At 55.0% G+C, this 27,672-nt stretch overlaps 1 protein-coding gene across 1 annotated transcript in view; it reads right to left on the bottom strand.

Moving 5' to 3' along the window:
• Positions 1 to 27,672, bottom strand: part of RAB11FIP5 (RAB11 family interacting protein 5) — a gene marked incomplete at its 5' end in the record, with an annotated part of 43,136 nt that overhangs the window by 7,379 nt on the left and 8,085 nt on the right. The window contains 3 exons of the mRNA XM_083861862.1: positions 300 to 2,684; positions 12,180 to 12,936; positions 17,106 to 17,545. Coding sequence (XP_083717988.1) covers positions 300 to 2,684; positions 12,180 to 12,936; positions 17,106 to 17,545 — 3,582 coding nt within the window. The remainder of the gene's footprint in view (positions 1 to 299; positions 2,685 to 12,179; positions 12,937 to 17,105; positions 17,546 to 27,672) is intronic.

Below are 27,672 nucleotides of genomic sequence, written 5' to 3'. Positions count from 1 at the left end.
GGGTCCAGCTCTGAATTCCCAGCTGGGGCAGGCCGTGGGTGCCCTGGCCAGGGAACACACCAGACACCAGAGGCCATTCCCCTCAGGATCCCAGAGAGTTCAGGCTCTCAGCAGCTCAGGCTGAGCTCTCTGTGACCAGGGAAAGGTGAGGGAAAGAGGAGGAGCTGCAGCACCGAGCAGAACAACCTCCTTGGAGTGAGCCCAGCTGGGTGGAGAGCAGAAAGGCTCAGCTCTCCCACCCACCCACACACACACACACACACAGAGAACCCTTTGCCTTTCCCTTTTGCAGTGCTCACCTGCTCGTCTGCTGGCCCAGGGGCTTCTCAGCCGGCCGTGTCTCCCTGGGCAGAACCGGGAGCGCTGAAGCTGGAGCGTCCCCGGGCTGCGGGCGGGGCCGGGCGGCGGCGGGGCGGGCGGGGACCCCCGGGGGGCTCCGGGGGAGCGCACACGGCTCGGGGTTAGTGGCAGCCACCAGGAAAGGGGTGGAGAAGGCCAGGGGCTGGCTGGCATGCAGGGGGGTAGCGTTAGTGGGCTGCAAGCCGTGCCCGGGGGTTTCTTCCTCTTCCTCCTCTTGCAGGCTGAGGAAGCTGAAGTGGCCCCGCTCAAGCTTTTCGGGCAGCACAGCTTGGACAGGGAGAGGGGCTGGGGGCTTCTCCACGAAGGGATTGCTGGGGGAATTGGGGCTCAGCGATAGGGTGAAGGGATTCCTCAGGGCTGTGTGCCTCTCCTCTGCCCTATCTGGCTTCCAAAAATCGGCTTTCTTGAAGTCTATCCTGCTCTCTGCCGAGTGCCCCTGGGGCTCCTCGCTGCTGGGGGCCCTGCCCTGCTCTGCCTCCTCGGGAGGGGCACAGGGCTCGGGCTGCTCTCCTGCTCGCCCCTCGCCATCCTGGGATGGGCTCTCCCCACCTTCTGACCTTTGGGGCTGTGCGTGTGGATGCCCAGCTGCCTCCTGCTCCTCCAGAGCCGCCCAGCTGCCCGGCTGGCCCAGGTCTAGCTGGGAAGGTGGGTTTAGTCCTGAAATACTGAGCTCCTCGGGGAACAGCTCCTGTTTGGAGGCCGTTTCCCACTTGGCACTGTCTGTGTGGCCCTGTATCTGAGGGGATAAACGGGGCTGGCTCCAGCTCTCCTCAGCACCCGACTGCTCCAGTCCATCCAGGGAGAAATTGGATGTGCAAGTCTCAAACTGCTCGGCCACATCTGTCTGGTTCATCTCTGCTGGCAGTTCTCCCACAGAGGTGTCCCCTGTCCCCAAGGCAGCTGTTGAGTCCACAGTGGCAGCTCTGGCACCCTCGGGTGCTGGGAACTCACTCCTGGCTTCAGTGGCACCCGCTCTCGGTGTGGGCAGGCTGGGAGGTGCTGGCACCGAGGGCTCGCTGCTCCCACGGCTCCTTGGCAATTCCAACTCTGCTCTTGGGCCCTCTGAGTCCTCCTGTTTGCCTCTCTGGGGGCCACCAGGCTCCCCCTCCTCGCTGTCCCCCACGGCACCTGCAGATGCAAACCACCTGGGGGGTTTGGGTGGCGGCACCGGCGGGCCGGCCACGGGCTCCTGGTGGCCTTGGGGCCCTGCCCATGGGGACAGCACTACGTGCCTCTCACGGATGTCAGAGCTGAGCCTCAGGAGGCCGTCAGAGCTGGCCTGGAGCCTCATGCTGGCCTGCAGCCTGTACACGGAGCTGCGGATGTCCACGGTGCCCTCCTGGCCGCCCCCAGGCTCGGTGCTCACCTCGGGGAACCTCCGCGGTGCCACCCGGGGGGGAACAGCCACCACGGTGCCACCGGGCAGGGCCTCGGGGGGCGCCTCGGGGGGGAAGGAGCTCCTGGGTAACACACGGGTGGAGGCACGGGACGAGCCCTGGGCTTCGACGGTGCCCTCAGCCAGGAAAGGCACCCGTGGGCCGAAGGTGCCCTCGTGTTCCTCAGCTATGTTTGGGGTGCTCTCAGAGGGGTCAGCAGCTGTTTCTGTGGCTATGGTCATCCAACCGTTTGTCCCTGCACCGCAGGAGTCCTCCTCAGCACTGTCCCCTTCCTCCCCAGCCCTACTGTCAGTGCTCAGTGCTGTCGACGCCTCTTTGTCCCCGGCGCTGCCCGAGGCGAACGCGGCTGTCCACACCGTGGGCGTGCTGCTTTTCCTCCTCCCGGCCATGGAGCCCGCCGACACGGGGCTCAGCACATCCTCGATCACCGTGGCCTCCTGGGTGGTGCTCACCAGGTTGGCCCCCACGTCTAAAGCGGAGAAATTCGTCCAAGAGCGGAGAGCTGCGGGGATTTCAGCCCTGATGGGCGGCTCGGCCTTTTCAAACCCCTTCTGGAGGGGCGGCTCGGCTGAGCTCTCCGTGGGGCTGCCTCTGTCGGGGTCGTCAATGAAAGCCATGCCCTCTGCTGCCACCGAGGCAAACGAGTTCTCCTTCTTCCTCTCGGGTTTGAGCCTGCTGGTGGCAAAGGCATCGAAGGTGTCGTCCCACTCCGAGGGCGGCGGGGGGACGGCAGGCTCGGCGTTGGTGTCGGCAGGAGGGAGCTCTCCCGGCGCTGGGGGACTGGTTTCTGGCACGGGGACACCAACACTTTGGGCTGGAGAATCCCTCCCGGGCTCTGCCTGCCTTGGGGAGGCAGAGGGACCGCAATCCTCAGAGGAATAAAAGCTCCCAGCGACCTCTGGCGCAGCACGCGGCCCAGGCGGGAAACTAGAGAGAAAGTGAGTAGGTGAAGGAGAATTTAGTACCTGGTCAGCGAGGAGCTCCTCAAAGAAGGGATTGCTCTGCAGGGAGTTGAGGAATGGGTTGCTGGGGGACAAGCATCCGGCCTGGCTGTCTCCAGGAGCGGCAGAGAGGTTAGAGCTCGGCATGCTAGCGGGGAGGGCGGCAGGGCTCGGGGCAGGGGAGCAGGGAGCACAATGAGAAGGAGCATCTGAGCTGGTTTCTACCTGAGGAGACACTTCCAGGCTGTGGAGGGAAGACAGAACAGTCCTCCTGGTTAATGCTGTGACAGAGCTGCAAGCACACACCACGCACACCACCGACGCCCCGCTCCAAGCAGCGCCATGACCAAATCCATGCCTGGCTCTTGTTAGGCACAGCAATGATTATGGAGTCGAGGCGTGGAAAGGGCATGCACGACACACAGGAAGGGGCAGCCCTGCTCCCAGGACACTCCTCCACATTCCCCTGTCTGCCTCAGCAAGCCCAGGAGCCAGAGAGGTGTCCCCACCTCCTGCAGCCCCAGGACTGGCTCGGTGAGTTTGTGCTGGTGGCACCAGGGCAGGTGGAGCACGAGGAGCTGCCTGGGCTCCTGCATTAGGGTTACTTGATCAGATATCCCTGTATCGGGGTTACTGTGTGCCTGAACCACCCCAGGCACACACGGGAGTCTTTCCCAGCCCACCCCAGTGCCCCCTCACTGGTTTGTCACTGTGACCAGCACGGGAGCACACACAGAGCTCACACTTGCACAGGAGAGAGGGACAGGAATAAGAGGAATAAGAGCCCAGCAGGAAGGAAAATGTGGCCAGGACAGGGCCCTGGCCCCACTCTGGACTCTGCCCTGCCTCCCACATGCCCCTTCTGCCCGAGATCCCTGAAACCCCACAGGGATCCCAAGGTGGAAGGGATTCAGCACATCTGGAATTCAGAATCTCAGCCCAAGTGAGGCTCTGCTGCCTGTTCAGGCAGGGCTGAGAGACCTTTCTTTGGGATTTCTTTGATCTTCCTTTGGGAGCAACTCCAGCATTGTGGAGGAGGCTCACCAGGCTCAGAGGTTTTCACACATCACAAAGGGGGTGTTGGTGTGGACACCCCACATCCACCTGGAGCTCTGAGTGCCACGCTCCCTCCTCCTGAGCCCACCCCTTGACTCACCCTTGGGAGGAGCAATCCCATCCCCAGGACAGGCCTGGGGCACCTGGCCCTGCCCCATCACAAATCCCATGGGATTGGTGCCAACTGAGCTCCAGAGAGTTCCCCCCTTGGCTGGGGAGAAATATGGGCATGGCTCAGCCAGCTCTGGGCACACCAAGGTTTAAGAAGAAGGAATAAATTAATTCCTTTGCCAAGATGCTCAGGGTATGTCCAGCCCTGGGGTTACACCCTGGGATTTCCCTCCAGCTGCTGGGAGGGATTGCAGGATCACAAAGTTGCTTGGACAACTATTTCCATGTTGCTGTGGATACACCAAACGCCTCAGACACATTTTAAAGCACAAAATGCCATCTTGAGGCAAAAGCTGACGCTGGTGATGGTGCAGCTGGTCGGTCCCAAAGCAGGGAGGGCGTTGGGATGGCACCACCTCAGGCCAGGAGTGATGTCCCCACCCTGGGGACCCCCTGCTCCCACCCCTGGCAGCTCCACAGCCCCTCTGAGCAGCTCCTTGGAAAGGTGCCCATTGAAGGAAGCCATCTATGTCACCAAAGTCCCCCATCCCAGTTTGGGACAGGGAACACACCCAGCGAGCAGCTGAGCACCCATGGGACCCCACCCAGACACCACTGCAGTGATCTGATAACCCAGGGACAGAGAAAAGCCTTTCCATCCTCACTCAGAGCTGCAGTTCCCCTTTGGGGCACACACAGCTCGTGGCTGCCCTCTCCTGCTGTCACCAAGCAGCGGTGGCAGTGCCCAGCCTGTCCCTGCCCTGCTCCCTGTCCTCTTCTGCTTCTGCAGGGAGGAACAGCCAGGAATACACCCCACAGCTCCAGCCCAGCTCCTCCCAGGGTCTGGGTGAGCACACAAAGTCTCCAGAAGTTTTGGGAGAAGCTGATGGGATCCTGAGGCACAAACCACTCCTGAGTGCTCTCTGTGAGGAGGGAAACCTCTCCTGGCATTCCCAGCCTGGAGTTCAGCAGAGGGTTGGATCTTTTTTCCCTAATCCTCCTCAAATTTAAGCTCCCCAGAAGAGAACAACTGCTCAGTACCCACTAAGCTGGATGAATTCACAACATCCTCAATTAGATTTCAACAGGGCAAACCATGGCAAATTTTCCTTCCCAGCTGGGAAGGGAAGGGGACAGGGGAAGGTGACAGGGGAAGGTGACAGGGGAAGGTGACAGGGGAAGGTGACAAGCTCCAACCACCACAATCTCAGGGTGGCTGTAAAGGGCACACACAGCTCTGCCCCACCTCTGCCTGTCCTGCTGGCAACTCATTCCATGTTTTGCTCCAGACTGAGATGCTTTTTTGTGCTTTGCCTGAACATCCTTTGTGCTGAGTAAGAGCAGCCAGGGCCTGATCCAGCTCTGCTGGGCTCCAGCTCTAAAGGGCTGCAGAGCATTAATCAGCTGCAGGCTCCTAATGAGCACTGCCTGCTAATGACCATCCCAGCTGGCAGGAGGTGAGGGGGTGAAGTTCCCTCCTCAGGGGTGGCTGGTGCAGGAGCAGCCCAGGCTGGAATTGCACCAATCCTCACCTGCACAGGTGCAGGAACAGCTTCAAGGCCTCCTCAAACCCCTGAGATGATCCTGGTTTCATTCCCCGAGTCATCATGGAATGGTTTGGGTGGGAAGGGGCCTTAAGGACCATCCCATTCCTCCCCTGCCATGGACAGGGACAATTCCCACTGTCCCAGGTGGCTCCAATGTCCATCCTGGCCTTGGGCACTGCCAGGGATCCAGGGGCAGCCACAGGAAATGTGGGAATTCCAGCCCAGCCAGGAATTCCTTCCCAATCTCCCCTCCAGCCCTGCCCTCTGGCAGTGGGAAGCCATTCCCTGTGTCCTGTCCCTCCAGCCCTTGGAAAGTCCTTTTGGACTTTACAAGTGCTGGACCTACTGATGTTGGCTAAATATATAAAGACAAAAATTGAATCCATCTTTGTTGGATTCTTGTTCTCCTCCTTCAACTCCACAGTGGAAATTTCCTTTCTGCCTCAACCCCATTCCCACTGGAGTTTGTTCAGGGGGCTCTTGGCTGCAAATTCCATGCAGAAGAATCATGGAATGTTTAGGCTGGAAAAGCCCTCTAAGACCATCAAATCCAACCATTCCCAGCACTGCCAGGGCCACCACTAACCCCTGTCCCCAAGTGTCACATCCACTGGGCTTTTAAAGCCCTCCAGGGATGGACAAACCTTTACAGGCAGGAATTTTCCCAATCTTTCCCAACCTGAGCCTCCCCTGGCCCAGCCTGAGGCTGTTTGAGAACCTTTTGAGACTTTCCAGTGAGATTTCACCATCATTCCTTGGGAAACAGTCTCAGTTTAGACATTTTAGGAAGTTTAACTAGAAAGTTTTGTGGGTTTCCTCATTGTAATTAGCTCAGAACCAGCACAGACCATGGATTGGGCTCTGAGGGTGTAACTCAAAGCCTGTTGTTCATCTCATTGGACCAACAGCCCACCTGAATTATTGAGTGTTAAAAAAAGAGGGAACAAAGAAATTCCAGGCTTTTTGAGGTGTTGACAAGTAGGAGACTTGTCTCTATACTGTGCTTGGCTTTGTTTTCATTTTTTGTATTATTTTCTTCCTTTTTTAAAACCCTTTTGATTTCTCAAGCCATACTCCATCGTGCCATCTCAGTAACTAATTTTTATCACTTTTCTGCCGGGCTGGACCCTCAGAGGTGTGGGTTAAACCCACAGGATGAACATCCCTGCTTTGGCCACCAGCCTGGAGCCTTGTCCTGCCTCCAAAAATCCCATTTTCCCTGAGGGAGGATGCTGTAAGCGCTGGGTAAAAGCAGGAGCGGAGCACAGTGGATTCCTCTAGAGGGAAACCTTCACTTGCAGCAGCCCGATGGAAGCAGCTCTTTGCAGCACTGAAACGCTGACTCACCCTCCTCCTCCTCCTCCTCCTCCCTCTCCTCCTTCCCCTCCCATTCCCAGCACACGGCTCTGCCAGCCAAAATAAATCCCGGGTACCTTCCTGCCCTCATTTATTTGTTTGGCAGCACTTCACAGACGCCTTTTGAGCCTCGCGGCAATAAAAAAAAAAAAAAATAAAGAAAAGGAAGTAAAATATTGCTGAGCAAACCTCCTGATGGAAAAAAAAATCTATTGGAATCTAATTTAAATAGGAATTCCAGAGGTGGAAGGACAGGGTTTCTCTCTAATAAATCACCTAATATAATCTATAAATTATCTATAATAATTATCTGTGCAATAATCACTTTGCTCTTCCCTTGGGCCTCACCTGTCCATCAGTCCCATTCAAATGGACAAATCTTCCTTGACAGATATCTGTCCTCAAAAACACTTTAAATTTAAAAAATTTAATTAAAAAATAATAATTTAAAGAAGAGTTTTTAAAAAACAGGAGAAATCCGGGCAGTGGGAGATGAAAACTTCAATCCCCAATTCTCACTTTTAGGAGAGGGAATGGGGCTGTGCTTTCCCTGGAAGGTTCCAAAGCACATCAGGGCTGAGTTTGGGATCCAGCTCCCCATCCTGCCTGGTGTCCATCCCAGGGAAATGCAGGGAAATGCAGGCTCAGAGCACAAAGAGCCTGGCAGGCTCCTCACACTGACCCCACTCCAGCCCTGGGGCTGCTCCAAGGCAGAGCTGCCTCCTCCTGGATACAATCCCTGTGATCCTCTCCCATGGATTCATCCCTGGTTTCACATCATCTCCCTCTTCCTCAAACTCTGCAGCTTCCCAGCCTCTGCTCTGGGACTCTGCTCCAAGATTCCAAACCTTCCTCCCATTCCCAGCACTTTTAGGGGCAGGGAGGAGCTGAAACAATATTTAGCCTCACTGCTGGATCCAAGGGAATGGGCTTGAACCTGAAAATGGAACTGATGGCCCTGTTTTTATAGGGCAGAGCACAGTTCCCTTTCTCTCCTGTTGCCAGGCCTGGGATGCAGCCCCATTTTATCATCAGGATTCTCCACAGGAAGCAGGAGCTGCAGAGCTCTGATAACATTGAAGGAAACCCTGGAAACGTTGAAAGGATTGTTTTAGCCCCAGGCCTTGCCTCAAATAAACCTGCTGAGCTTCTTCCTTACATACAAGCCTTGAGCACTGACCTTCAAAACAACAACCCCCGAGCAGGCTTTGATTCAGCCTCCAAAGAGCAAACAGCATCTTCCCACTGCTCCCATCCCCTCCAGAATCAAAGCCTGGAGCTCCCGGGGATTAACAAAGCCAGGGATGATGAGCAGAGCCTTTGGGAGCTGGGAAGAATCAGGGAAAAAGGGGTGTAAATAAAGGCTGAAGGCAGAAATGCCCAGCTCCCACACTGATGGCTCAGCAAAACACACAACAAAACCCTTCTTATAAAGCTCCAGTTGAATCCAGCCCAAAGGCAGCAGCTCCTTATTTTGGGAAGGGTGTGTTTGGCAAGAGCAAGTGGGTAAAGATGAGCTGCGCCAGGCTGGGCTTTGCTGCAGGCAAGCTCAAACCATCCCTCTAATTACAGACCTTTTAACTAATTACAGGCTGAGGTTTCTGGGCTTGCCAAGTGACTGGTTTTGATTCTTTCTCACCACGTTCAGCCCTGGGTTAAACTTGGCCTGTCCAAGGTGGGCAAACAGGTGAGAAGGTGCCACAAAACTGAAGTTTCCAGAGTCAGGAGAGCAGGAGGGGGAAAGTCCTTTCTGTAAATGAGTCAAGACCTAAAACTGCTCAGTTCAGTTCAGTTCAGTTCCGAGGCTGCTTCTCTCCAGAGCAAGAATTAATCCAGCTCTAGAAGTGACACTGAACAGCCACAGATGGACCTCAGAGAACCCCAGAGATCAGAGAATCTGCAATGGTTTGGGATGGAGGGACCTTAAATCCCCCCAGGGCCACCTTCCACCATCCCAGGTGGATCCAACCTGGCCTGGGACATTCCCAGGGATCCAGGGGCAGCCCCAGCAAATGTGGGAATTCCATTCCCAGCAATTCCTGCCCAAGATCCCAGCCCAATGTCCCCTTTCCCAGTGGGATCCATTCCCTGTGTCCTGTCCCTGCAGCCCTTGGCCCCAGTCCCTCTCCAGCTCTCCTGGAGTTTTCCCCTTCAGGGACTCGGAGCATTCCCTGCACTTTTCCCTTCTCCAGGGGAACATTCCCACCTCTCCCAGAGCAGAGGGGCTGCAGAATCCTCCAGATCTGGGTTGGAAAGGACCTTAAATCCCATCCAGTGCCACTCCTGCCATGGGCAGAGACATCTCCCACCATCCCAGGTGGATCCAGCCTGGCCTTGGACACTCCTAAATCCCCAGTTGTTGCTGTTGGGATGTTCATGGGATGGTTTGGGTGGGAAAGACCTTAAATCCCATCCAGTCCCAGCTGGATCCAAAGCCCAAAGTCCAGATTGGGATTTTCCTGCCTTGGGGAGAAATCCAAACTCCGTGCTGGGATCCCTCAGTGAGGACAGAAAATCCCAGAGTGACCCTTGAACCTTCTGGATTTTCCTGCTCATCATCCTCAGGATTGGCTTGGAGGGACCTTAAAGTTCATTTATTCCCCCCCTGGGATGGGTGGGGACACCTCCCACTGTCCCAGGTGGATCCAGCCTGGCCTTGGACATTCCCAGGGATCCAGGGGCAGCCCCAGCAAATGTGGGAATTCCATTCCCAGCAATTCCTGCCCAAGATCCCAGCCCAATGTCCCCTCTGGCACTTTGAAGCCACCAAGACCTAAAAGCTCTTTCACAACTTTGATCTGAATCACCACCTTGGTCCACGAGGTCGTTCAGTGTAAGGAAGCAAAGCAAAATCAGAGAAGCCTGTTCTGTGTATAATTAAAATGACTAATGATGTCCTGCAGGATGGCCAGGAAAGCTGAAGCACTGGGAAAACCAGGGCAGAGACAAACCCTGTCCCTGTGATGATGGATGGGGCCTTTCTGCAGAAAATCAAATTCAGTCACCAAATTATTCCTGTAATGCTCCCCCCACCCAAAGGTTCTCAGTTATCCCAGTGCCAAATCTCTGCACACTGGGAGGGAGAAATCCCTTCTCAGCCAGGCAGCTCCAGCATTTCCCCATCCTCCAGGAGCCACTTCTCCCAGTTCCTACTCTCAACCCCCCTGCTCCAGTTTAAGCTCATTATTTCCCACTCTCAATTGCAAACTGCACTTAAAGCCCACTCAGATGTTCCTAAACGCCCCAAAAGGGGGTTCTGTGAATTCCTTCTCTTGTGATGTTTGGAATCCACTCCTATTTTTGGGAGAGAAAATCCCAGGCAGAGGAGCTGCTGCCACACAGCTCATCCAAATCTCTCCCCTCAAGACAGACAAAGTCCTCTGCAAAGCTCAGCTCCAAGCAAAGCTCAGCTCTGCCTGAGCTTGAGATTAAAGAAGTGGATTTATAAAAAACTCATGGAGTGGAAATCCTCTGGGAAAGGAGCAATGCTGGGAATGAGTCCAGGAAGGCAGGGAGCTGTCAGAAACCAGCAGTGTTTAGGGACACTCCTGGTGATTATCCACTGGGTTGGATGGACAAAACTGAATTCCAGCTGGATCAGACATCCCTGCCTGGAAATCAGTGTCCACCAGAGGATCTGGGCAGGCACAGCCCTGCCTGCCTCCTTCCCAGGGCTCCAAAAGGGGAAAACCTGCTGGTTTCTCACCCATTTCCCAGAGAGAGATTCCCAGAGCAGCCTCATCCCATCCCAGCCCATTGTCCCATCCCATCCCATCTTCCCTGGCCACCTCAGGCACTTGTGGAGTCACTGCCTGGACACAGCAGGATTTTTAAGCCTTGATTTTCTTGTTCTAGGCCTTAACCAGCAGGTTCTTTATCCCAAAATTAGAAAGAAAAATTAAAAGAACCGCCTTGAGTGGGAACACTCTGTCCTTCCTCAAGGACAGGGTGCAGACTGGAATCCTTCAGGCTCATCCTGGGATGTGACACCAAAGCACTGCCAGGGCTTTGAGCCTCCAGGGAATCACAGAATCACAGCATGGTTTGGGTTGGAAGGGACCTTAAAGCCCTTTCCATTCCACCCTTGCCATGGACAGGGACCTTTCCACCACCCCAGGGTGCTCCAAGCCCCATCCAGCCTGGCCTTGGGCACTTCCAGGGATAGGGAATGCCAGAATCACCCATGGGGATGCACCAGAGCAGCTCCCAGACCTCCCACTTGTCTCTTCTGCTGCTGCTGGAAAAGCACATCCTGCCTGGTGTCCTTGCCAAGGATGGACTTTGCAGGACAGAGCTGTGGGATGGGATATTCCTGATATTCCTGACCCAGGGGAGCTCCCACATCCTGCCTGGTGTCCTTCCCAAGGATGGACTTTGTGGGATGGGATATTCCTGATATTCCTGACCCAGGGGAGCAGCTCCTGCCTGTGCCAGGGTCCCCAGCTCTGCCTGGGCAGCCTCAATTCCACCTTCCTGTGGGATTTTTGGGGCTGGTTCTGGAGCCAGGCTCAGGGATGTGCTCATCTCTTCATGAGTTTAACCCCTGAGGGAGCCAGGTTATGTGGAATAAACCAGGAGTGCCCTCTTCGTTAAAGGAGGCTCAGACTGAACTCAAAATCCTTCTGCTGAATAAATTAGGTTAAAGTCAGCCCAGATTAGAAAATCCCTGTAATAAACCAAGCCTGCAGACTGCAGCAGATCCCAGTGCTGGTTGTTTTTTCTGGCTGATTTTAACCCCATTTCCTGCCTCTCATTGACAACACCCTCGACCTCTGGACTGCCAGCTCAGCTCCAGGGGTGGACATGGGTGATAAATTCCTCACAGGAGCAGCACAAACACCACAAAACCCAAGGATTTGGAAGGATGAATCATCACACAAAGCAAGAACAGTTAGGGATTCGTAACTGGGAGAAAGGAAGGCTGGGTGGGATGGGCAGAGGAAAGAGCAGGGTTGGGATTAGTTACTTTGGGAATATTAATGATACCTCATGTAACCAAAGTGTTGCACCCTGACCAGACCCTATAGGGCGGTGTGGGGTTTATAAGAAGGATGTGATTACACATCCCGGCCTGACTGCCAGGGAAGCTTTTTTTAGCTCATTAAAGGACAATAAATCGGTATTTTGAGGCCACAGAACCACTTGATGTGACCACACTGAGCCTAATCTCTGCTGAGGGAAACCTCTCCATGGAGAGAGAGGTGGAAAACACCCCCCACATCCAGCAGAGGTGATTTCTGGCCAAACCCAGGAGAAGATCCAATAAAATCCCCTTCCCTTTGAGACATTTTAGAGCAAGGAAGCATCTTCCCTGCTCTGACCTTGCCAGGAACATTCCAGGAGCTCTTGGAGGCTGCACTTTGGGGCAGGAACCACCAGCCTGCATCTCCACACACCCTCTTTCCACTGACCTGGGTTTCTGAGGGGACTCTTTGGGCTCCTTGGAGCCAAACCAGCCGCTGCTCTTACTCCTCTCATCGTGCGCGGGGCTCCCTCCGTCCCCCTGGCCTTTTCCCCCGGCCTCGCCGCGGCTTCCCCCGTGGTGGAAAAAGCCTCCTTTGGCTTTCTTCTCTTCCTTCCTGCCATCCTCGGGCGCTCTGTCCTTGCCTGTCTCTGCAGAGAATCCCACAGGAGCTGAAGCCTGGCCGTGTTTGCCCTCCAGGCGATTGCTCTCCTCCATCCTGGCCCTGCCCAGGTGGTTGCTGAGGGTCACGGCTTTGGTGGACACTTTGAGCTCCTCCTGCAGGGCCAGGCTGGGAGGGGACGGGATGAACCTGGGCTCGTTCTGCTGCTGCTGGGCCCTCTCCAGGCCGCTCAGCCCCCAGGGCACCTCGTGGGGCTCGGGTTGAAGGGGGGTGAAGCCGAAAGGCTCGTCGTGCCGGCGGGGAAGGGCGGGCACGGCCAGCGGGGCCGAGGCCGGTGGGGGGGCCGAGGCGGGCACAGAACCCGAGGAAGGCGCGTTCCTCGGCACCGGCTCCTCCCCGTAGACGTGGCTGCCGTTGATGCAGAGCGAGGAGCGGGACACCCCGGGCTGCTCGGGCTGCCTGGGCCCGGGGCTGGGGCTGGCCGTGCCCCCCTGGGCCTCCGCCGCCGCCGCGCTGAGATGAGACGCGTCGTCGCTGAAGGCCCGTTTGTGGGTCAGCTGAGGGGAGGACAGCACGTCTCTCACTGAGGGAAAGAAACAAAAAACAGGGGAGGGGGTTAGCTTTGATAGGGCAGCAGGTCTCTGACTGAGGGAAAAAACACAAGTGAGGGGATCAGCTTTAGGGAGAGCAGCAGGTCTCTCACTGAGGGAAAGAAACACAAAACAGTGAAGGTTCAGCTTTGGGAAGGGCAGCAGGTCTCTGAGGGAAGCAAACACCCAACTGAGGGGGGTCAGCTTTGATAGGGCAGCAGGTCTGTCACTGAGGGAAAAAACCAAAATAGCTGAGGGGGATCAGCTTTGGGAAGGGCAGCAGGTCTGTCACTGAGGGAAGGAAACACAAAACAGGGAGATCAGTTTTAGGGAGAGCAGCAGGTCTCTTACTGAGGGAAGGAAACACAAAACAGGGGAGGGGATCAGCTTTAGGGAGAGCAGCGCATCTCTGAGGGAAGGAAACACACAAGTGAGGGGATCAGTTTTGGGAAGGGCAGCAGTTCTGTCACTGAGGGAAACAAGCACAAAACAAGTGAGGGTTCAGCTTTAGGGAGGGCAGCAGGTCTCACTGAGGGAAGGAAACACACAAGTGAGGGGGATCAGCTTTGGGAAGGGCAGCAGTTCTGTCACTGAGGGAAACAAGCACAAAACAAGTGAGGGTTCAGCTTTAGGGAGAGCAGCACATCTCTGAGGGAAGGAAACACACAAAGTGAGGGGATCAGCTTTGGAGAGGACAGCAGGTCGCTCACTCAGGGAAACAAGCACAAAACAAGTGAGGGTTCAGCTTTGGGAAGGGCAGCAGGTCTCTCACTGAGGGAAACAAACACAAAACAGTGAGGGGAGGTCACATTCAGGGAGGGCAGCAGGTCTGTCACTGAGGGAAAGAAACACACAACGGATGAGGAGATCAGCTTGGGATGGCAGCAGGTCTCTCTGAGGGAAGCAAACACACAGTAGTGAATGTTCAGCTTTGGGAAGGGCAGCAGGTCTGTCACTGAGGGAAAGAAGCACAAAACAAGTGAAGGTTCAGCTTTGGGGATGGCAGCAGGTCTCTGAGGGAAGGAAACACACAAGTGAGGGGATCAGTTTTGGGAAGGGCAGCAGGTTTCTCACTGAGGGAAGGAAACACAAAACAGTGAGGGGGATCAGCTTTGGGAAGGGCAGCAGGTCTCTCACTGAGGGAAACAAACACAAAACGGGAGGGGATCAGCTTTAGGGAGAGCAGCAGGTCTCTCACTGAGGGAAACAAGCACAAAACAAGTGAGGGTTCAGCTTTGGGGATGGCAACAGGTCTCTGAGGGAAGCAAACATGCAAGTGAGGAGGGTCAGTTTTGATAGGGCAGCAGGTCTGTCACTGAGGGAAACAAACACAACAGTGAGGGTGTCAGCATTGGGAAAGGCAGCAATTCTTTCACTGAGGGAGAGAAACAAGTGAGGGGATCAGCTTTGGAGAGGACAGCAGGTCTCTCACTGAGGGAAGGAAACAAAAAACAGGGGAGGGTGTCAGTTCTGGGAAGAGCAGTTCTGTCACTGAGGGAAACAAACACAAAACAGTGAGGGGGATCAGCTTTGGGAAGGGCAGCAGGTCTCTCACTGAGGGAAGGAAACACAAAATGGGAGGGGATCAGCTTTAGGGAGAGCAGCAGTTCTGTCACTGAGGGAAAGAAACACAAAACAGTGAGGGTTCAGCTTTGTGCAGGGCAGCAGGTCTTTCACTAAGGGAGAGAAACACAAGTGAGGGGGATCAGTTTTGGGAAGGGCAGCAGGTCTGTCACTGAGGGAAACACAAAACAGTGAAGATTCAGCTTTAGGGAGGGCAGCAGGTCTCTCTGAGGGAAGGAAACACAAAACAGGGGAGGGGGTCACATTCAGGGAGGGCAGCAGGTCTGTCACTGAGGGAACGAGCACAAAACAGTGAGGGGGTCAGCTTTAGGGAGAGCAGCAGGTCTCCGAGGGAAGGAAACACGCAAAGTGAGGGGATCAGCTTTAGGGAGGGCAGCAGGTCTCTCACTGAGGGAAGGAAACAAAACAATGAGGGGGATCAGGTTTGGGAAGGGCAGCAGGTCTGTCACTGAGGGAAAAAACACACACAAAAGGTGAGGGGGACCAGCTTTAGGGAGAGCAGCGAGTCTCTCTGAGGGAAGGAAACACACAACAAGTGAGGGTTCAGCTTTGTGGAGGGCAGCAGGTCTCTGAGGGAAGGAAACACGCAAAGTGAGGGGATCAGCTTTGGAGAGGACAGCAGGTCTCTCACTGAGGGAAGCAAACACAACAGTGAAGGTTTAGCTTTAGGGAGAGCAGCAGGTCTGTCACTGAGGGAAAGAAACACAAAACAGTGAAGGTTCAGCTTTGGGGATGGCAGCAGGTCTCTCTGAGGGAAAAAGACAACAGTGAGGGGGATCAGCTTTGGGAAGGGCAGCAGGTCTGTGAGGGAAGCAAACACACAAATGAAGGGGTCAACTTTGGGAAGGGCAGCAGGTCTCTCACTGAGAGAAACAAGCACAAAACAGTGAGAGGGATCAGCTTTGGAGAGGACAGCAGTTCTGTCAGAGGGAAGCAAACACACAACACAGGTGAGGCCATGGGTACAGCATGGTTATCTTCCACCTGTACACACCAAAGAGAACTGGGAAACCACCCCAGCCTTCACGGGATTCTGATGGAAACCTTGGCAATGCAAAGCCCAGCTCACAGGAGACACAGAATTGTCCCCCAGCACAGCAGGGGAGGACCCCCAGAAGAGGCTCTGTAAGGTGACAAACCCATTGTCTGAGAGGATCTCAGAGGATCTGAGGTTGGCAATAAATGCAAGGAACTCCCCAGAAGTTCCTTAAGGGGTTTTAAAGCTTCCATGTGATTTATAGGTTTGCACTGAACTGAAGAAATGATGGGGCCATGAGCTCCAGGCCACTGCCTGGTGTGATGAGCCAGGAGGCTCCAGTGCCTGCATCTCCCTCCCACTGCCTCCAGGCTTGGACTTGATCATCTTAAAAATCTTTTCCAACCTTAACAATTCCGTGATTCTATGACCTTGTGGCTACTGCCAGTTTCTTGAGGGTAAAAGTCATGGAGAGCCTGAGGAAAACAACTGACACAGCTGCTCGTCCCTCCCAGCTGGAGATGCTGCTTCCTTCACAGAATCCTGGAATGCTTTGGACTGGAAGTGACCTTAAAGACCACCCAGTTCCAACCCCCTGCCATGAGAAGGGAAGCTCCAAGTCGCTGCAAGGCTCATCCCAAGGATGGTGGCACCAGCACAGGAATGTCACCCAGCAAAAGCCACACGGCCTCCCTGGGGGACTCCCACCCAACCTGGCAACGTGCTGTCTGCAGCCAGTTCAGCCATTTAATTATAGATTTGTTTCCAAGGGAGAATTAATTCCCGACAAGGGCCTTTTTTGTTTGTAAATCACTGCCCTGGGAGTGCCAAGAGCTCAGATTGTTTTAATCACCGGAGCCGGGCCCCGTTTGGGCTTTGCCTTCAAGCCGGAGGCGGCTCATTAGAGAGAGCAGTGACCCAGGGCAGGGCCAGCAGCTGCCAGCCCAGCCCAGCCCAGCTCATCCAGGGCTGTCCTGGCAGGGACTGCTCACAGGGGCTGAGAAAGAACAGCCCTGAACAACCCTCACATCCCGGGAGTTCGTGGGGCAGGCATGGAAAAGCAAAATCTGGGATTCCTCCTGTTCTGGCAGTGCCAGCACACAGAAGGTCTTGGGGGATTTGTGCAGGATGTCACCTCTTAGTGACATCCTGGAGCAAAAGGAGGTTCAGAGGGGACCTTGTGGCTCTGCACAAATCCCTGACAGCAGGAGACAGCTGGAGGAGTCAGGCTCTGCTCCCAGGGAACAGGGGCAGGAGGAGAGGGAACAGCTCAGGGAAGATTTAGGGAAAATTTCTCCACTAAAATTTCTCCACTGAAAGGGTTGTCCAGGCCTGGCACAGCTGCCCAGGGCAGGGATGGAGTCCCCATTCCTGGGGGGATTTCAAAGCCATGTGGACACTTGGGTCAGTTGTGTCACAGCCTTGGCAGTGCTGGGAGTGGGAACAATTGGACTCCACGAGCGCTTTTCCAACCTAAACCAACTCCACAATTCCCTGATTCTGGGTAAGCAACCAGTTAACAGAGTTGCATGGAAGTCTCAGCAGTCCCTTGCAAAGAAAGGAAGGGGGAAAACCGGGGGGGATTATCTGTGATCCTCTTACCAGAGCGCTCAGTGGACAGGCTGCCCTGTCTGCTGGGGGATTTGGTGCCCTCGGGGGCATTGCCTGCCAGGCTCAGGCTGGCAGAGGAGATGGTGCTGTCGGATCCCAGGGAGGTGTTGGACTGGGTCAGGGATGATTTCCTCAGCTTGTTCTTCAGGAAGAAGCCTTTGACTTTGGACTTCTTGCCCCCGAGCTCGAAGTCATCCTCCATGTCCAGGGCTCCCATGCTGCTGGGGATGATGGCAGAGGCCGACTCCAGGTCGTACTTCTTCTTTCCTGTCACTTTGTCCTTCAGCTTCCCGAAGGGCGAGCGCGGCTTGTCCTTCATGGACAGGTCGAACATGCTGGCCGTGAGGTTGTTCCGTGTGAACTGGATGCTCACCAGGATCTCACCACGCTCCTTCTCCTTCTTCCCAGCCTTGGAGTGCAGCTTGTGCCACCTGCAGCCACAGGGGACAGAAAAGGGAAGGGCTCTCTGTCATCCCCCAGAGCCACGAGGAAGGACAGCTTTGGAGGAGATGCTGCTGGCCTGGGAAATCACCCCAGCATGAGTTTCTCCAGGGAAAAGGTTGGAAAATGTTGAAAACTGACCAGGGAGGTTTGGAGACCCCATCCCTGGAGGTGCCCAAGGAATGGCTGGATGTGGCACTCAGTGCTTTGGGCTGGGGACAAGGTGGCACAGGTTGGACTCAGTGATCCAGGAGCGCTTTTACAGCCTCAGTGAGGCTGGGATTTTAACCCAAATGTCCCAGATATCACCTGAACCCTGAGCCAGAGACACAAACACCACACATGGAGATGGCACATAGGACCTGACCCCTCCCTGACACACCTACAGCTCCATCTCCACCCCTGTCCTTACCCCAAACACTGCCCTTCCACTGAATAACCTGGAAAAAACCACCTCACTCAGGCCAGTCAGACGCCACTGGGATTCTCCAGGGAAAGCTGGGAGCTGGGTTTAGAAGGAGACAAAGCTGCTGGCGTTTTGTGCTCGTGATTTAAATATCCCAGAGCTGGTGACTCAAGGGATCCTCTCAGCAGAGACTGACCCGGAATGGCAAAGGAACTCAAGAGCATCCATTAAATCAATTTTCTGCCAGACCTGCCATGTCTCACTCCAATAAAGATGCTCAGGTTTGCCTGGAAGTGTCCTTGGATCAAGTACTTTAAAGGATGATGCATCCCAGGAGTTCTCCAACCCCACCCAGCACAACCCCAGCCTTCCTAAGCTGCTGATTTGGGGACAGTTCCCACAGCAGGGAATGGTGACAGCTGCAGAAGGAGCTATTGGCTATATCCAGTACAAAACTCAAACTGATTCCAGAGGATTACTGGGAATGCCTCCTGCTGCCCCACCCCACACAAACCCCATAATACAGACTTTGCTGCCCATGGAAATGGAAGAATATTGGAAAAGCCCCCAAACCCTTCACTGCACGAGGCAAAAATACCCCCAACCTCCCTTCAGGTTCTGGTGCTTCTGCAGGGAATGGCCTGGGAGATGGCAGGGCATGGAGCAGCCTCTGGAATGGGATGGGAAAGAGGTCTGGATTCCTGTGAGGAAGGTGAGGAATGGTGGCATTGGGGACACCAAAGCAAAGACACGCCCAGAGCCACCCTCTGGTTCTCCATTTCCACATTGCAATGGGGCAGCACCAAACACAGGCCACGAGGGAACCATTCATCCCCAAAAATCACTCCCTTCTCCCCACAGGATGCCCCATCTCTCTGCCAGTCCCAGGCACCACTTCCCAGAGCAGCTGCAGCAGGAGGAGCAGGAACTCAGCACAGCCACGGCCCTGATCACACCCAGATCCAAGTATTCAATGAATTTCTGATTAAAATTCCCCTTAACAAGGCACAGGGAAAACTGCAGGCTCAGGATAAATCCTATTTCTCCATGTTGTGCTCCTGGGAGCAATGCGAGGTGAAGACACTTCTGACATGCATTAACAATTTCCCAGAAAATAAAAATCCCAGTGGTGTCTTACATCTACTTGGAGAGTGAAGTCACTGAGAAGAAAAAAAAAAAAATAGGGAAGGAAAATGGGATGAGATGAAGGCGGGTGTGACCATGCTGGAATCACCAGGGTGAGGAAAAAAACTGGAATTGTGTCTTCCAGGAGCTCCTGAATTTCTGCCAGGGAAGTTATCACAGCCTGGAGGAATTGGGATAGTGGGAAGTGTCCCTGCCTGTGGGACTGGATGGGCTTCAAGGTCCCTTCCAACCCAAAACAGTCTGGGATCCTGTGAAAGGGGCACAAAATCCCCTCATTCCCTGATAAATGTTATCAGAGGATAATATTTATGGAAGCACCCAGGTCCTTCACCACGCAAAGTGCAGGAGGGACAGTGCCTGGGACTTTGCTGGGCACAGACAAGGAATTAAATCCCAATGAATCCACTCCTATTCCCACCACTCACTTCTCCCACCTCATCCAATGCCCACTGAGAAATTTTCAGTGCTCAGCTTGAAAATATCCAGGCAGGGAAAAGGGAAAAAAAAAATCCCTGGGAAAAGGCAGCATTAACTCTTCAGAGCAAGTCACCAGGAACAAAAGCAGCCCAGAAGAGGCTGAGCCAGTGCCAGGAACAGGAGCAGGTGCATCAGGAGGACATTTCCAAAAGGATTGGAGGGGAAAAGGCTGCCTGGAACATCCCCCAGGACATTGTTCACTTGAAGGGAGGAGCTGGAAGCAGCTCAGGAGGGAAGGGCTGCATCAGGCAGGGAAGGAGAGACTGGGGGGGCTGAATCATTGCACAGGAAAAACACAAAGAACTCTTGAAAGGAGTTTTTGTAACTTACATCATCCCATGGAAAATAAAACAGGGAGAATCTGGGTGGATTAACAGGAGGAAAGGAGGGGATGGACCAGCCTGGACATGCCCCCAGCATCTGTGAGCATCAAAGGCAATTGGGGTGCTGAGCCTGAGCTGATCTAAAAAGCAGCTGTTCAAGGCAAAACCTCTGCTCTGCTGGGATCCAGGAGCTATTTTTGGTTCCCAAGACCTCATCAACAGTCGGGGCTACACCTCCAACAGGCAACGGGGCTATTTTTAGGCTGAGCTCTCAGTTTATGGCACAGGATGAGGGTTTGGGAGGATTCAGCTGTTCCGTGTCCTGTGCTTGGGATTTTTATGAATCAGTGGAAACAGGAGGTGCAAACTCCTGGGATGCAGCAGGAGAGCAGGATTGGGGAGGGATCAAGTCCCAAACAGCAACACACAAACTCCCACAGCAGCTTTTCACCACAAACCCCATCCCACAGCCCTCGGATTCCCAAATTTCTTCCAGGAGCTGCCCTCAGGGGCATCCTGGGAGGGGATTTCTGGATTGGGGCCACCCAAGGTCACATCTCAAACAGGGACACAATGTTTTTTATGGGAATAGACAACACACCTGGAAAATAAACATAAAATCCCTTATTTTGTGTGTGTGGGTGTGAAGGAGCAGAACTGGGTTACATCAGTCAGACTCTGGAGCTCAGGGGGATGGAGGGAACTGTGCCAAGCACATCCAGCCCCAGGGATCCACGAGGATCTGCTTCCTGGGGGTGTTTTGGAGGCCACAGCTGGGATCCAGCTTCTCTCTGCAAGATCAAACCACTCACCCTCAGTTCTGAGGGATCCTACCAAGGTTTGGAGGAGTCCCAGCCACACACAGCCTTGGCTAGTTACAAAATTTAAATTTAAAGGAAGTTAAACCTTGTCCCAGAGCCAGAGCTGGTGGGGATCAGGAGCAGGATTGCTCCCAGCTGAGGAGATGTGTCCTGGTCTGTGCTCCTGCAGCTGGAATGTGCTTCCAGAGGATGGAACCCCCTGGATCAGCATCCTCTGCTCCGTGGGGAGCAGCTCCTTCACCCCTGCCCTGCTAGGTGATGTCCTGATACACACAGAGAGCTTGGGGACACCTCCCCAAGAGTGACACACCCATGGGACACCTCTAGGGTGACATCCAGGGAATGGAGACCACAGGGACACCTCCAGGGTGACAAACCCAGGGAATGGAGAGCCCAGGGACACCTCCAGGGTGACACATCCATGGGACACCTCCAGGGTGACAAACCCAGGGAATGGAGAGCCCAGGGACACCTCCAGGGTGACAAACCCAGGGAATGGAGACCACAGGGACACCTCCAGGGTGACAAACCCAGGGAATGGAGACCACAGGGACACCTCCAGGGTGACACATCCATGGGACACCTCTAGGGTGTCACACCCAGGGAATGGAGAGCTTGGGGACACCTCCAGGGTGACACATCTGTGGGACACCTCCAGGGTGACATCTCCAGGGTGACACATCCATGGGACACCTCCAGGGTGACACCTCCAGGGAATGGAGAGCCCAGGGACACCTCCAGGGTGTCACATCCAGGGAAATGGAGAGCTTGGGGACACCTCCAAGGTGACACATCCATGGGACACCTCCAGGGTGTCACATCCAGGGAAATGGAGAGCACAGGGACACCATCCACCTGGATGTGGTGACACACCTAGGAAATGCAGCTCCAGCCAGATGGAAGGCACAAGCCCCAGGCTGAGGAAGTTCGCTTCTGCTAACAAATGTGAATTCTTCCCTGTGCCACTCCACGGATCCAGCAGTGCTGAGTGTGCATCCCCCAAATGAGGATCCCAGGATCTGTTATCCGTGCACAGGGAAGGTCAGAAGAGCAGCCTGGCCTGGCTGAGGGGGAAGGAAGCAGCCACTGACTCAGCCCAGCTGTGCAGAGAGAAAACCTCAGGCAGAGAAGTCCCTGGAAAGGGGAAGCAGCTGTGAGCTCTGGGGTGTGCAGTCCTGCCCCTGGGCTGCCACACGCATCGGGAGCAGCCACACATGGCAGAGGCTCCCCAGCCCCCACCGTGGGGCTGTGCACACTCATTTAGGTCACCGTGGTTAATGAGCACAGCCCAGCTCTCCCAGACACCCTGTGAATCCCTCTCCTCTCTCCCCACAGTGAGACCGAGGGAGCAGAGCCAAAGGCAGCTTTGGGAGGCAGCACCCGGGGCTCTATTTTTACATTTGCTGTTGCCAGGATCAGTAGGAGGCACAGGGAGCAGACACAGAGCTGCTGGAGCTCCAGGCTCCCCAAAACACAGCTGCCCTCATCCTCCTGCAACATCCCAGGCCGGGGAGACAAACACTGGTGTGGAAACAGGAGCACAGACCCCACAGAGGATGAGGATGGGATGGATTCGCTCAGGGCAAACTCCTTCCCTTTTCCTCTGTGCTCCCCTGGGCAACAGGGGACAGGCCAGGGGGGACACAGGGACACCCCCTGTCCTCCATGAGTCTCAGAGCTATGGGGGGAATGCTTGGGCACTGTTTATCCCATCAATGAGAAACTCTCTGGGTTTTGGGAGCACGGGGCTGGCCCAGCATCTCCAGGATGGGAACACTGGGATGAGCAGGACACAGAGCAGCCCCAACAGGAGGGCAGCACCAGCCCTGAGCTGAGGTTTTCCATCACCTTGTCCCTTCCACATCCCCCCTGGAGCAAGAAACTCCTTCAGCCCAAGCCTCCAGCTCATCAGCAGCTTCCCAAAGCCCTGGGGTGATCCAAGCTCATCCCACTGGTTTGGGATTGCCAATGGACACTGGGATGAGATGAGAACAGCAAGGGAGCACCCTGCTCCACTTCCAGGGAGAATATGGGCTATTCCAGGGAGAATATGGATTATTCCAGGGAGGACGTGGGTTATTCCAGAGAGGACATGGGTTATTCCCAGGAAGGATAAGGGTTTTATTCCAGGGAGGCTGTGGGTTATTCCAGGGAGGACATGGGTTATTCCCAGGGAGAATAAAAGTGTTATTCCAGAGAGGACATGGGCTATTTCTCAGAAGGATAAGGGTGTTGTTCCAGGGAGGCTGTGGGTTATTCCAGGGAGGACATGAGTTATTCCAGGAGGACATGGATTATTCCAGGGAGGCTGTGGGGTATCCCAGGGAGGACATGGGCTATTCCAGGGAGGACCAACTTTGTCCTTCAACACCTCTGGCTGGGGTCCACAACAGTCCCCTCCAAGTTCCAGCTCAGCTGTGCCCCACCAGCCCTGCTCACCACTCCCTGGGCACCAGGGCCTCCAGTTTCCCTCTCAGACTGGTCCCAGTGCTTTGCCAGCAGGGAGTTCAGGGAGTTTCCTTGGGGAGTGAAACCCCTTGGTTACTCCCGGTGTTCAGGGATGCACAGGGAAAGAGGCACAGCTGGAGCATTTCTGGAGAGCTTCCCAAAAACCTCCCAAGAGCACTGAGCACTGTCGGGGCAGGCAATGCTCACCTTAAACCCAGCAGAAATCCTCCTGCCCTGCACAGCTCAGAGCTGCAGTCAGACACAGACACATCCCAGCCCAGAGGCTCTTCCCAGACAGCTCCAGGCTGGCATTTACTGCTGATTCATCCCTGCAACAAGGTCAGCTCCAAGGCTTAAATCAAGATTCCCCTGGGCTGCTCCAGTGACAGAGCAGAGCAGGGTGTGGAGAAACCAGGAAAAACACTGAGGCTCCTGCTGGCACAACCCCCTCACTGAGAGCCCAGCACAGGGACATTTCCCTGAGCCTGCAGCTGAGGCAGCTGGGCCAGGAGGGGAAGCACAGGCTGGAAAACAAGCCAGCCCCGGGGAATTTTGTGCTTTTTTTTGTTTGACTCCGTGTTCCTGCCCCGGCTGCCGTGTTGGTTTTGGACGGCTGATCCTCACCAGGTGATCCCTGTGCTCAAAGCACAGATGGAAAACAAACCCCAGCTGATTCCCCTGAGCATGGAACAGCTGAGGTGGGAAGTTCATCTCTCCAAATGTTCTCCTGAGCAGTGCTGACAAACAAGGCTCTGAGGAACCGAGCCCCAGCCCTGCTCCTCTGACAGGACCAGCTCCAGAGGGGCTGCAGGGCAGGGATGAAGAGCAGCAGCTGTGTGGAAGGGCAGGAAGCCCTGGGCATGGTGCTGGTGGCTCTACTGGGACCACCAGGAACCCAGGTGAGAAAATCCCAGCATGGATTTGCACTTGCTGAAGGGCTCGTCCCAGCACCCCCAGGCCAGGAACAGAGATATTGTCACTCCCAGGGGGACTCAATGGCAGGAACAGCCTGAAAACCAGGGAAAAGCCAGCCCTGCTCATGTCCCAGCAGGATGTGGGACATCCCTGTGCCCTGGGGATGGGACAAGGCCCATCCTGGCAAGGTCAGAGGCAAGCAGGGGGATGGGATGGGATGGAGGGGGACAGCTTTTGGAGCAGGGTAGACACCAGGGATGTAGAAAAGCTCTGAGCCCTGTGGACAGTGCTGGAATGAGAGCACAGGCAGCAGCTTCATCTCTAATCATTTTGGGCTAAGAAAATCTGAGGCTTTTCTCTAGCACAGGATGGACAGGTGGGAAGAAAGAGAGAAGGAGGGAAGATTTAAGGAGCTGTAAAACAGCAGGAGACATTTATGAGTGGAGACAGCAACAGCAGGAGTGAGGACGTGACCACCTCAGCTGGATTTATCTGCTCACGCTCCACATCGTCCAGAGTCTGTGTCCTCCCAGCTGCCAATGAGCCACCCCTGTGGTCACCCTGAGCTTCCTGCACACACCACCAGACAGGGGACAAGGTCCCTGCGTGACACTGGCACTGCTGCTGCACAAGGATCCAAAGTTAAACCACCACCAGCCCTGAGCTGACCCTGAGAGAGCTGGAGCACAGGCTCCCCTGGGGCAGCTGCTGCTCCTGGCAGCCCCTCCAGGGGCACAGGGAGTGCAGGACAAACACCCTTTGCTGTAAATCCTTTCCACTTCCAGATGGGAGAAGCACCATGGCAGGGCTTGCACACAGAGCCAGAACCCAGAGGCTTGGGAATGCCTGATCCAAAGGGACACCGAGCCCAGGGAAGGGACACCGAGCCCAAATAAGGGACACCGAGTCCAGGAGAGGGACAGCAACCTCAGGGAAGGGACACTGAGCCCGGGGAAGGGACACCAGGACCAGGGAAGGGACACCGAGCTTAGAGAAGGGACACTGAGCTCGGGGAGGGGACACTGAGCCCAGGGAAGGGACATCGAGCCCCAGGGAAGGGACACCGAGCCCAAGGAAAGGGACACCAGGCCCCAAGGAAAGGGACACCAGCCCAGGGAAAGGGACACCAGCCCAGGGAAAGGGACACCAGGCCCAGGGAAGGGACATTGAGCCCAGGAAGGGACATTGAGCCCAGGAAGGGACACCAGCCTGGGGAAGGGACACCAGTCTGGGGAAGGGACATAGACCAAAACAGCAGCTCCACCCGCTCTGGGAACAGGTCACACATGGATTGTTCATCCATCACATCAACCCAAGCTCAGGAGTGAGTCAAACACGAAAAAAGGGGAAAAGAGAAAAATGAATGGAATCCTGAGCCCAACAGCAGGTTCCACTCCTTTATCCTGGGAGGGAAGAGGCCCCCTGGGAATGCAGAGCTGGGGAGGAGCCCCCAGGATGCTGCTCCAGGGTTCCCAAACCCCCACCCTGGGCTGGGAAGCCAAACCCCCTGTCCCAGCCAGGATGGAGCAGGAGAATTCCATGGCAGGTCTGAGCACAGCTCAGCCAGGCACAGGCTCTGACAGGCCCCAGGACAGGGAGAGGGGCACAGCAGAGACTCAAAGGCAACTTCCACCTGGCAGGCTTTCCTTGGACTCCTCTATTGAATTTCTCCAAGATCCAGATGTATTTATCTCTAGGAGGGTCCAATACCTCTGAGGGTGTCCAGCACCTCACAGAAAATGGCTAAAATAACCTGGCGTGGTGGAGTGTGTCTTGAAAAAGCAAAAAAGGTTTTTATAAAAGAAGAAAATAATACAAAAACAAAAAAAAACCAAAGCTGTTCACAGTGTAGGGACAGGTCCCACACACCTGCTACAACACCCTGAAAATGCTCTGAGAAGCCTCGTGCTCTGCCTTAAGTCTTGGAGAATTTGGGTGGGGTTTTTGGTAAACAGCCCAATAGAGAACAGCTCCATTTCTGAGAAACAGCTAAAGAGACCATCAGTGTTTTTATCTTGGCACTGAGACAATTGCCAGGACAGGAAAGAAGTTTCTGGCTCTTTTTACCTTATTAGAACAACAAGGGGTGAGTCTTAAACCTTTCCCTGTATGAAAACACCTGCTGGGGTGTGGGATGCATTTCTACACTCCTCCACCATCGAGCAGATTCCTCCAGGAACCCCAAAGAGCATCCCCCAAAAAGAGGGGTGGCAGAACCCACCCTCCCTCCTCCTGCTCACCAAAAAGAAAAAGCTCAGGAGGGATGGGAAGGAGTCACCCAGGAGGCTCCTGGAGCAGGGGCTGAGCACAGCTGAACTCAGCACAGGCAACAGCAGCAGCTCCCTCCACGTCTGGAGCTCTGCACCAACAGGACTGAGGGGTTTTTCTGAGCTGCTGCAGGTTTTTCTGCAGCTGGAGGCAATCAGGGCCCTGGGAAATCTGTGAGAAGCTGCCTGAGTCTGCAGCTTTTTGGGCTGTAAGATGATGGAGGGCGATGGGCCAGCGCTATCAGCCACCAGCACACCAGATCCAATGTGCCAGCTCTGCAAAGCTCAGCTCAGAGCACTCAAATATCTCAAAAAAACAAGAAAAGCAGAGTTTTCCTGCAGGAGAGAAGAGCAAGGGCCTTAAACTCCTTAAACCAGCAATGGCAACTGAGTGAAAATGGCATTAACGGGACAGGTAGGAGCAGAATTACACCCTGAGGAGCACCTGGGGCAGCACCTCAGCTCAGGGCAAACACTTGCCTGGGGCCAGCTGGTCACCACAGGTGTTATCCCATCCTGGTCACCACGGGTGTTATCTCAGCCCTGGTCACCACAAATGCTATCCTAGCCCTGGTCACCACTGGTGTTATTCCATCCTGGTCACCAGGGGTGTTATCTCAGTCCTGACCACCACAGATGCCATCTCATCCTGGTCACCAGAGGTGTTATCCCATCCTGGTCACCATGGATGTTATCCCATCCTGGTCACCAGGGGTGTTATCTCAACCCTGACCACCATAGATGTTACCCCAGCCCTGGTCACCACTGGTGTTATCCCAGCCCTGGTTACCACAAATGACATCCCATCCTGGTCACCATAGATGTTACCCCAGCCCTGGTCACCACGGGTGTTATTCCATCCTGGTCACCACAGATGCCATCCTAGCCCTGGTCACCATGGGTGTTATCCCATCCTGGTCACCATGGGTGTTATCCCATCCTGGTCACCATGGATGTTATCCCATCCTGGTCACCATGGGTGTTATCTCAGTCCTGACCACCACAGATGCCATCCCATCCTGGTCACCAGAGGTGTTATCTCATCCTGGTCACCAGAGGTGTTATCTCATCCTGGTCACCACAGATGCCATCCCATCCTGGTCACCAGGGGTGTTATCCCATCCTGGTCACCAGAGGTGTTATCTCATCCTGGTCACCACAGATGTTATCCCATCCTGGTCACCACAAATGCTATCCTAGCCCTGGTCACCACTGGTGTTATTCCATCCTGGTCACCACAAATGCCATCCCATCCTGGTCACCACAGATGTTACCCTAGCCCTGGTCACCACTGGTGTTATCCCATCCTGCTCA

The sequence above is a fragment of the Zosterops lateralis genome, assembly GCF_965231275.1.
Source record: "Zosterops lateralis genome assembly, chromosome: 5".
Taxonomy (NCBI): Eukaryota; Metazoa; Chordata; class Aves; order Passeriformes; family Zosteropidae; genus Zosterops; species Zosterops lateralis.
The sequence above is the reverse complement of the archived record's forward strand: the minus strand, read 5'-3'. Positions and strand labels throughout refer to the sequence as shown.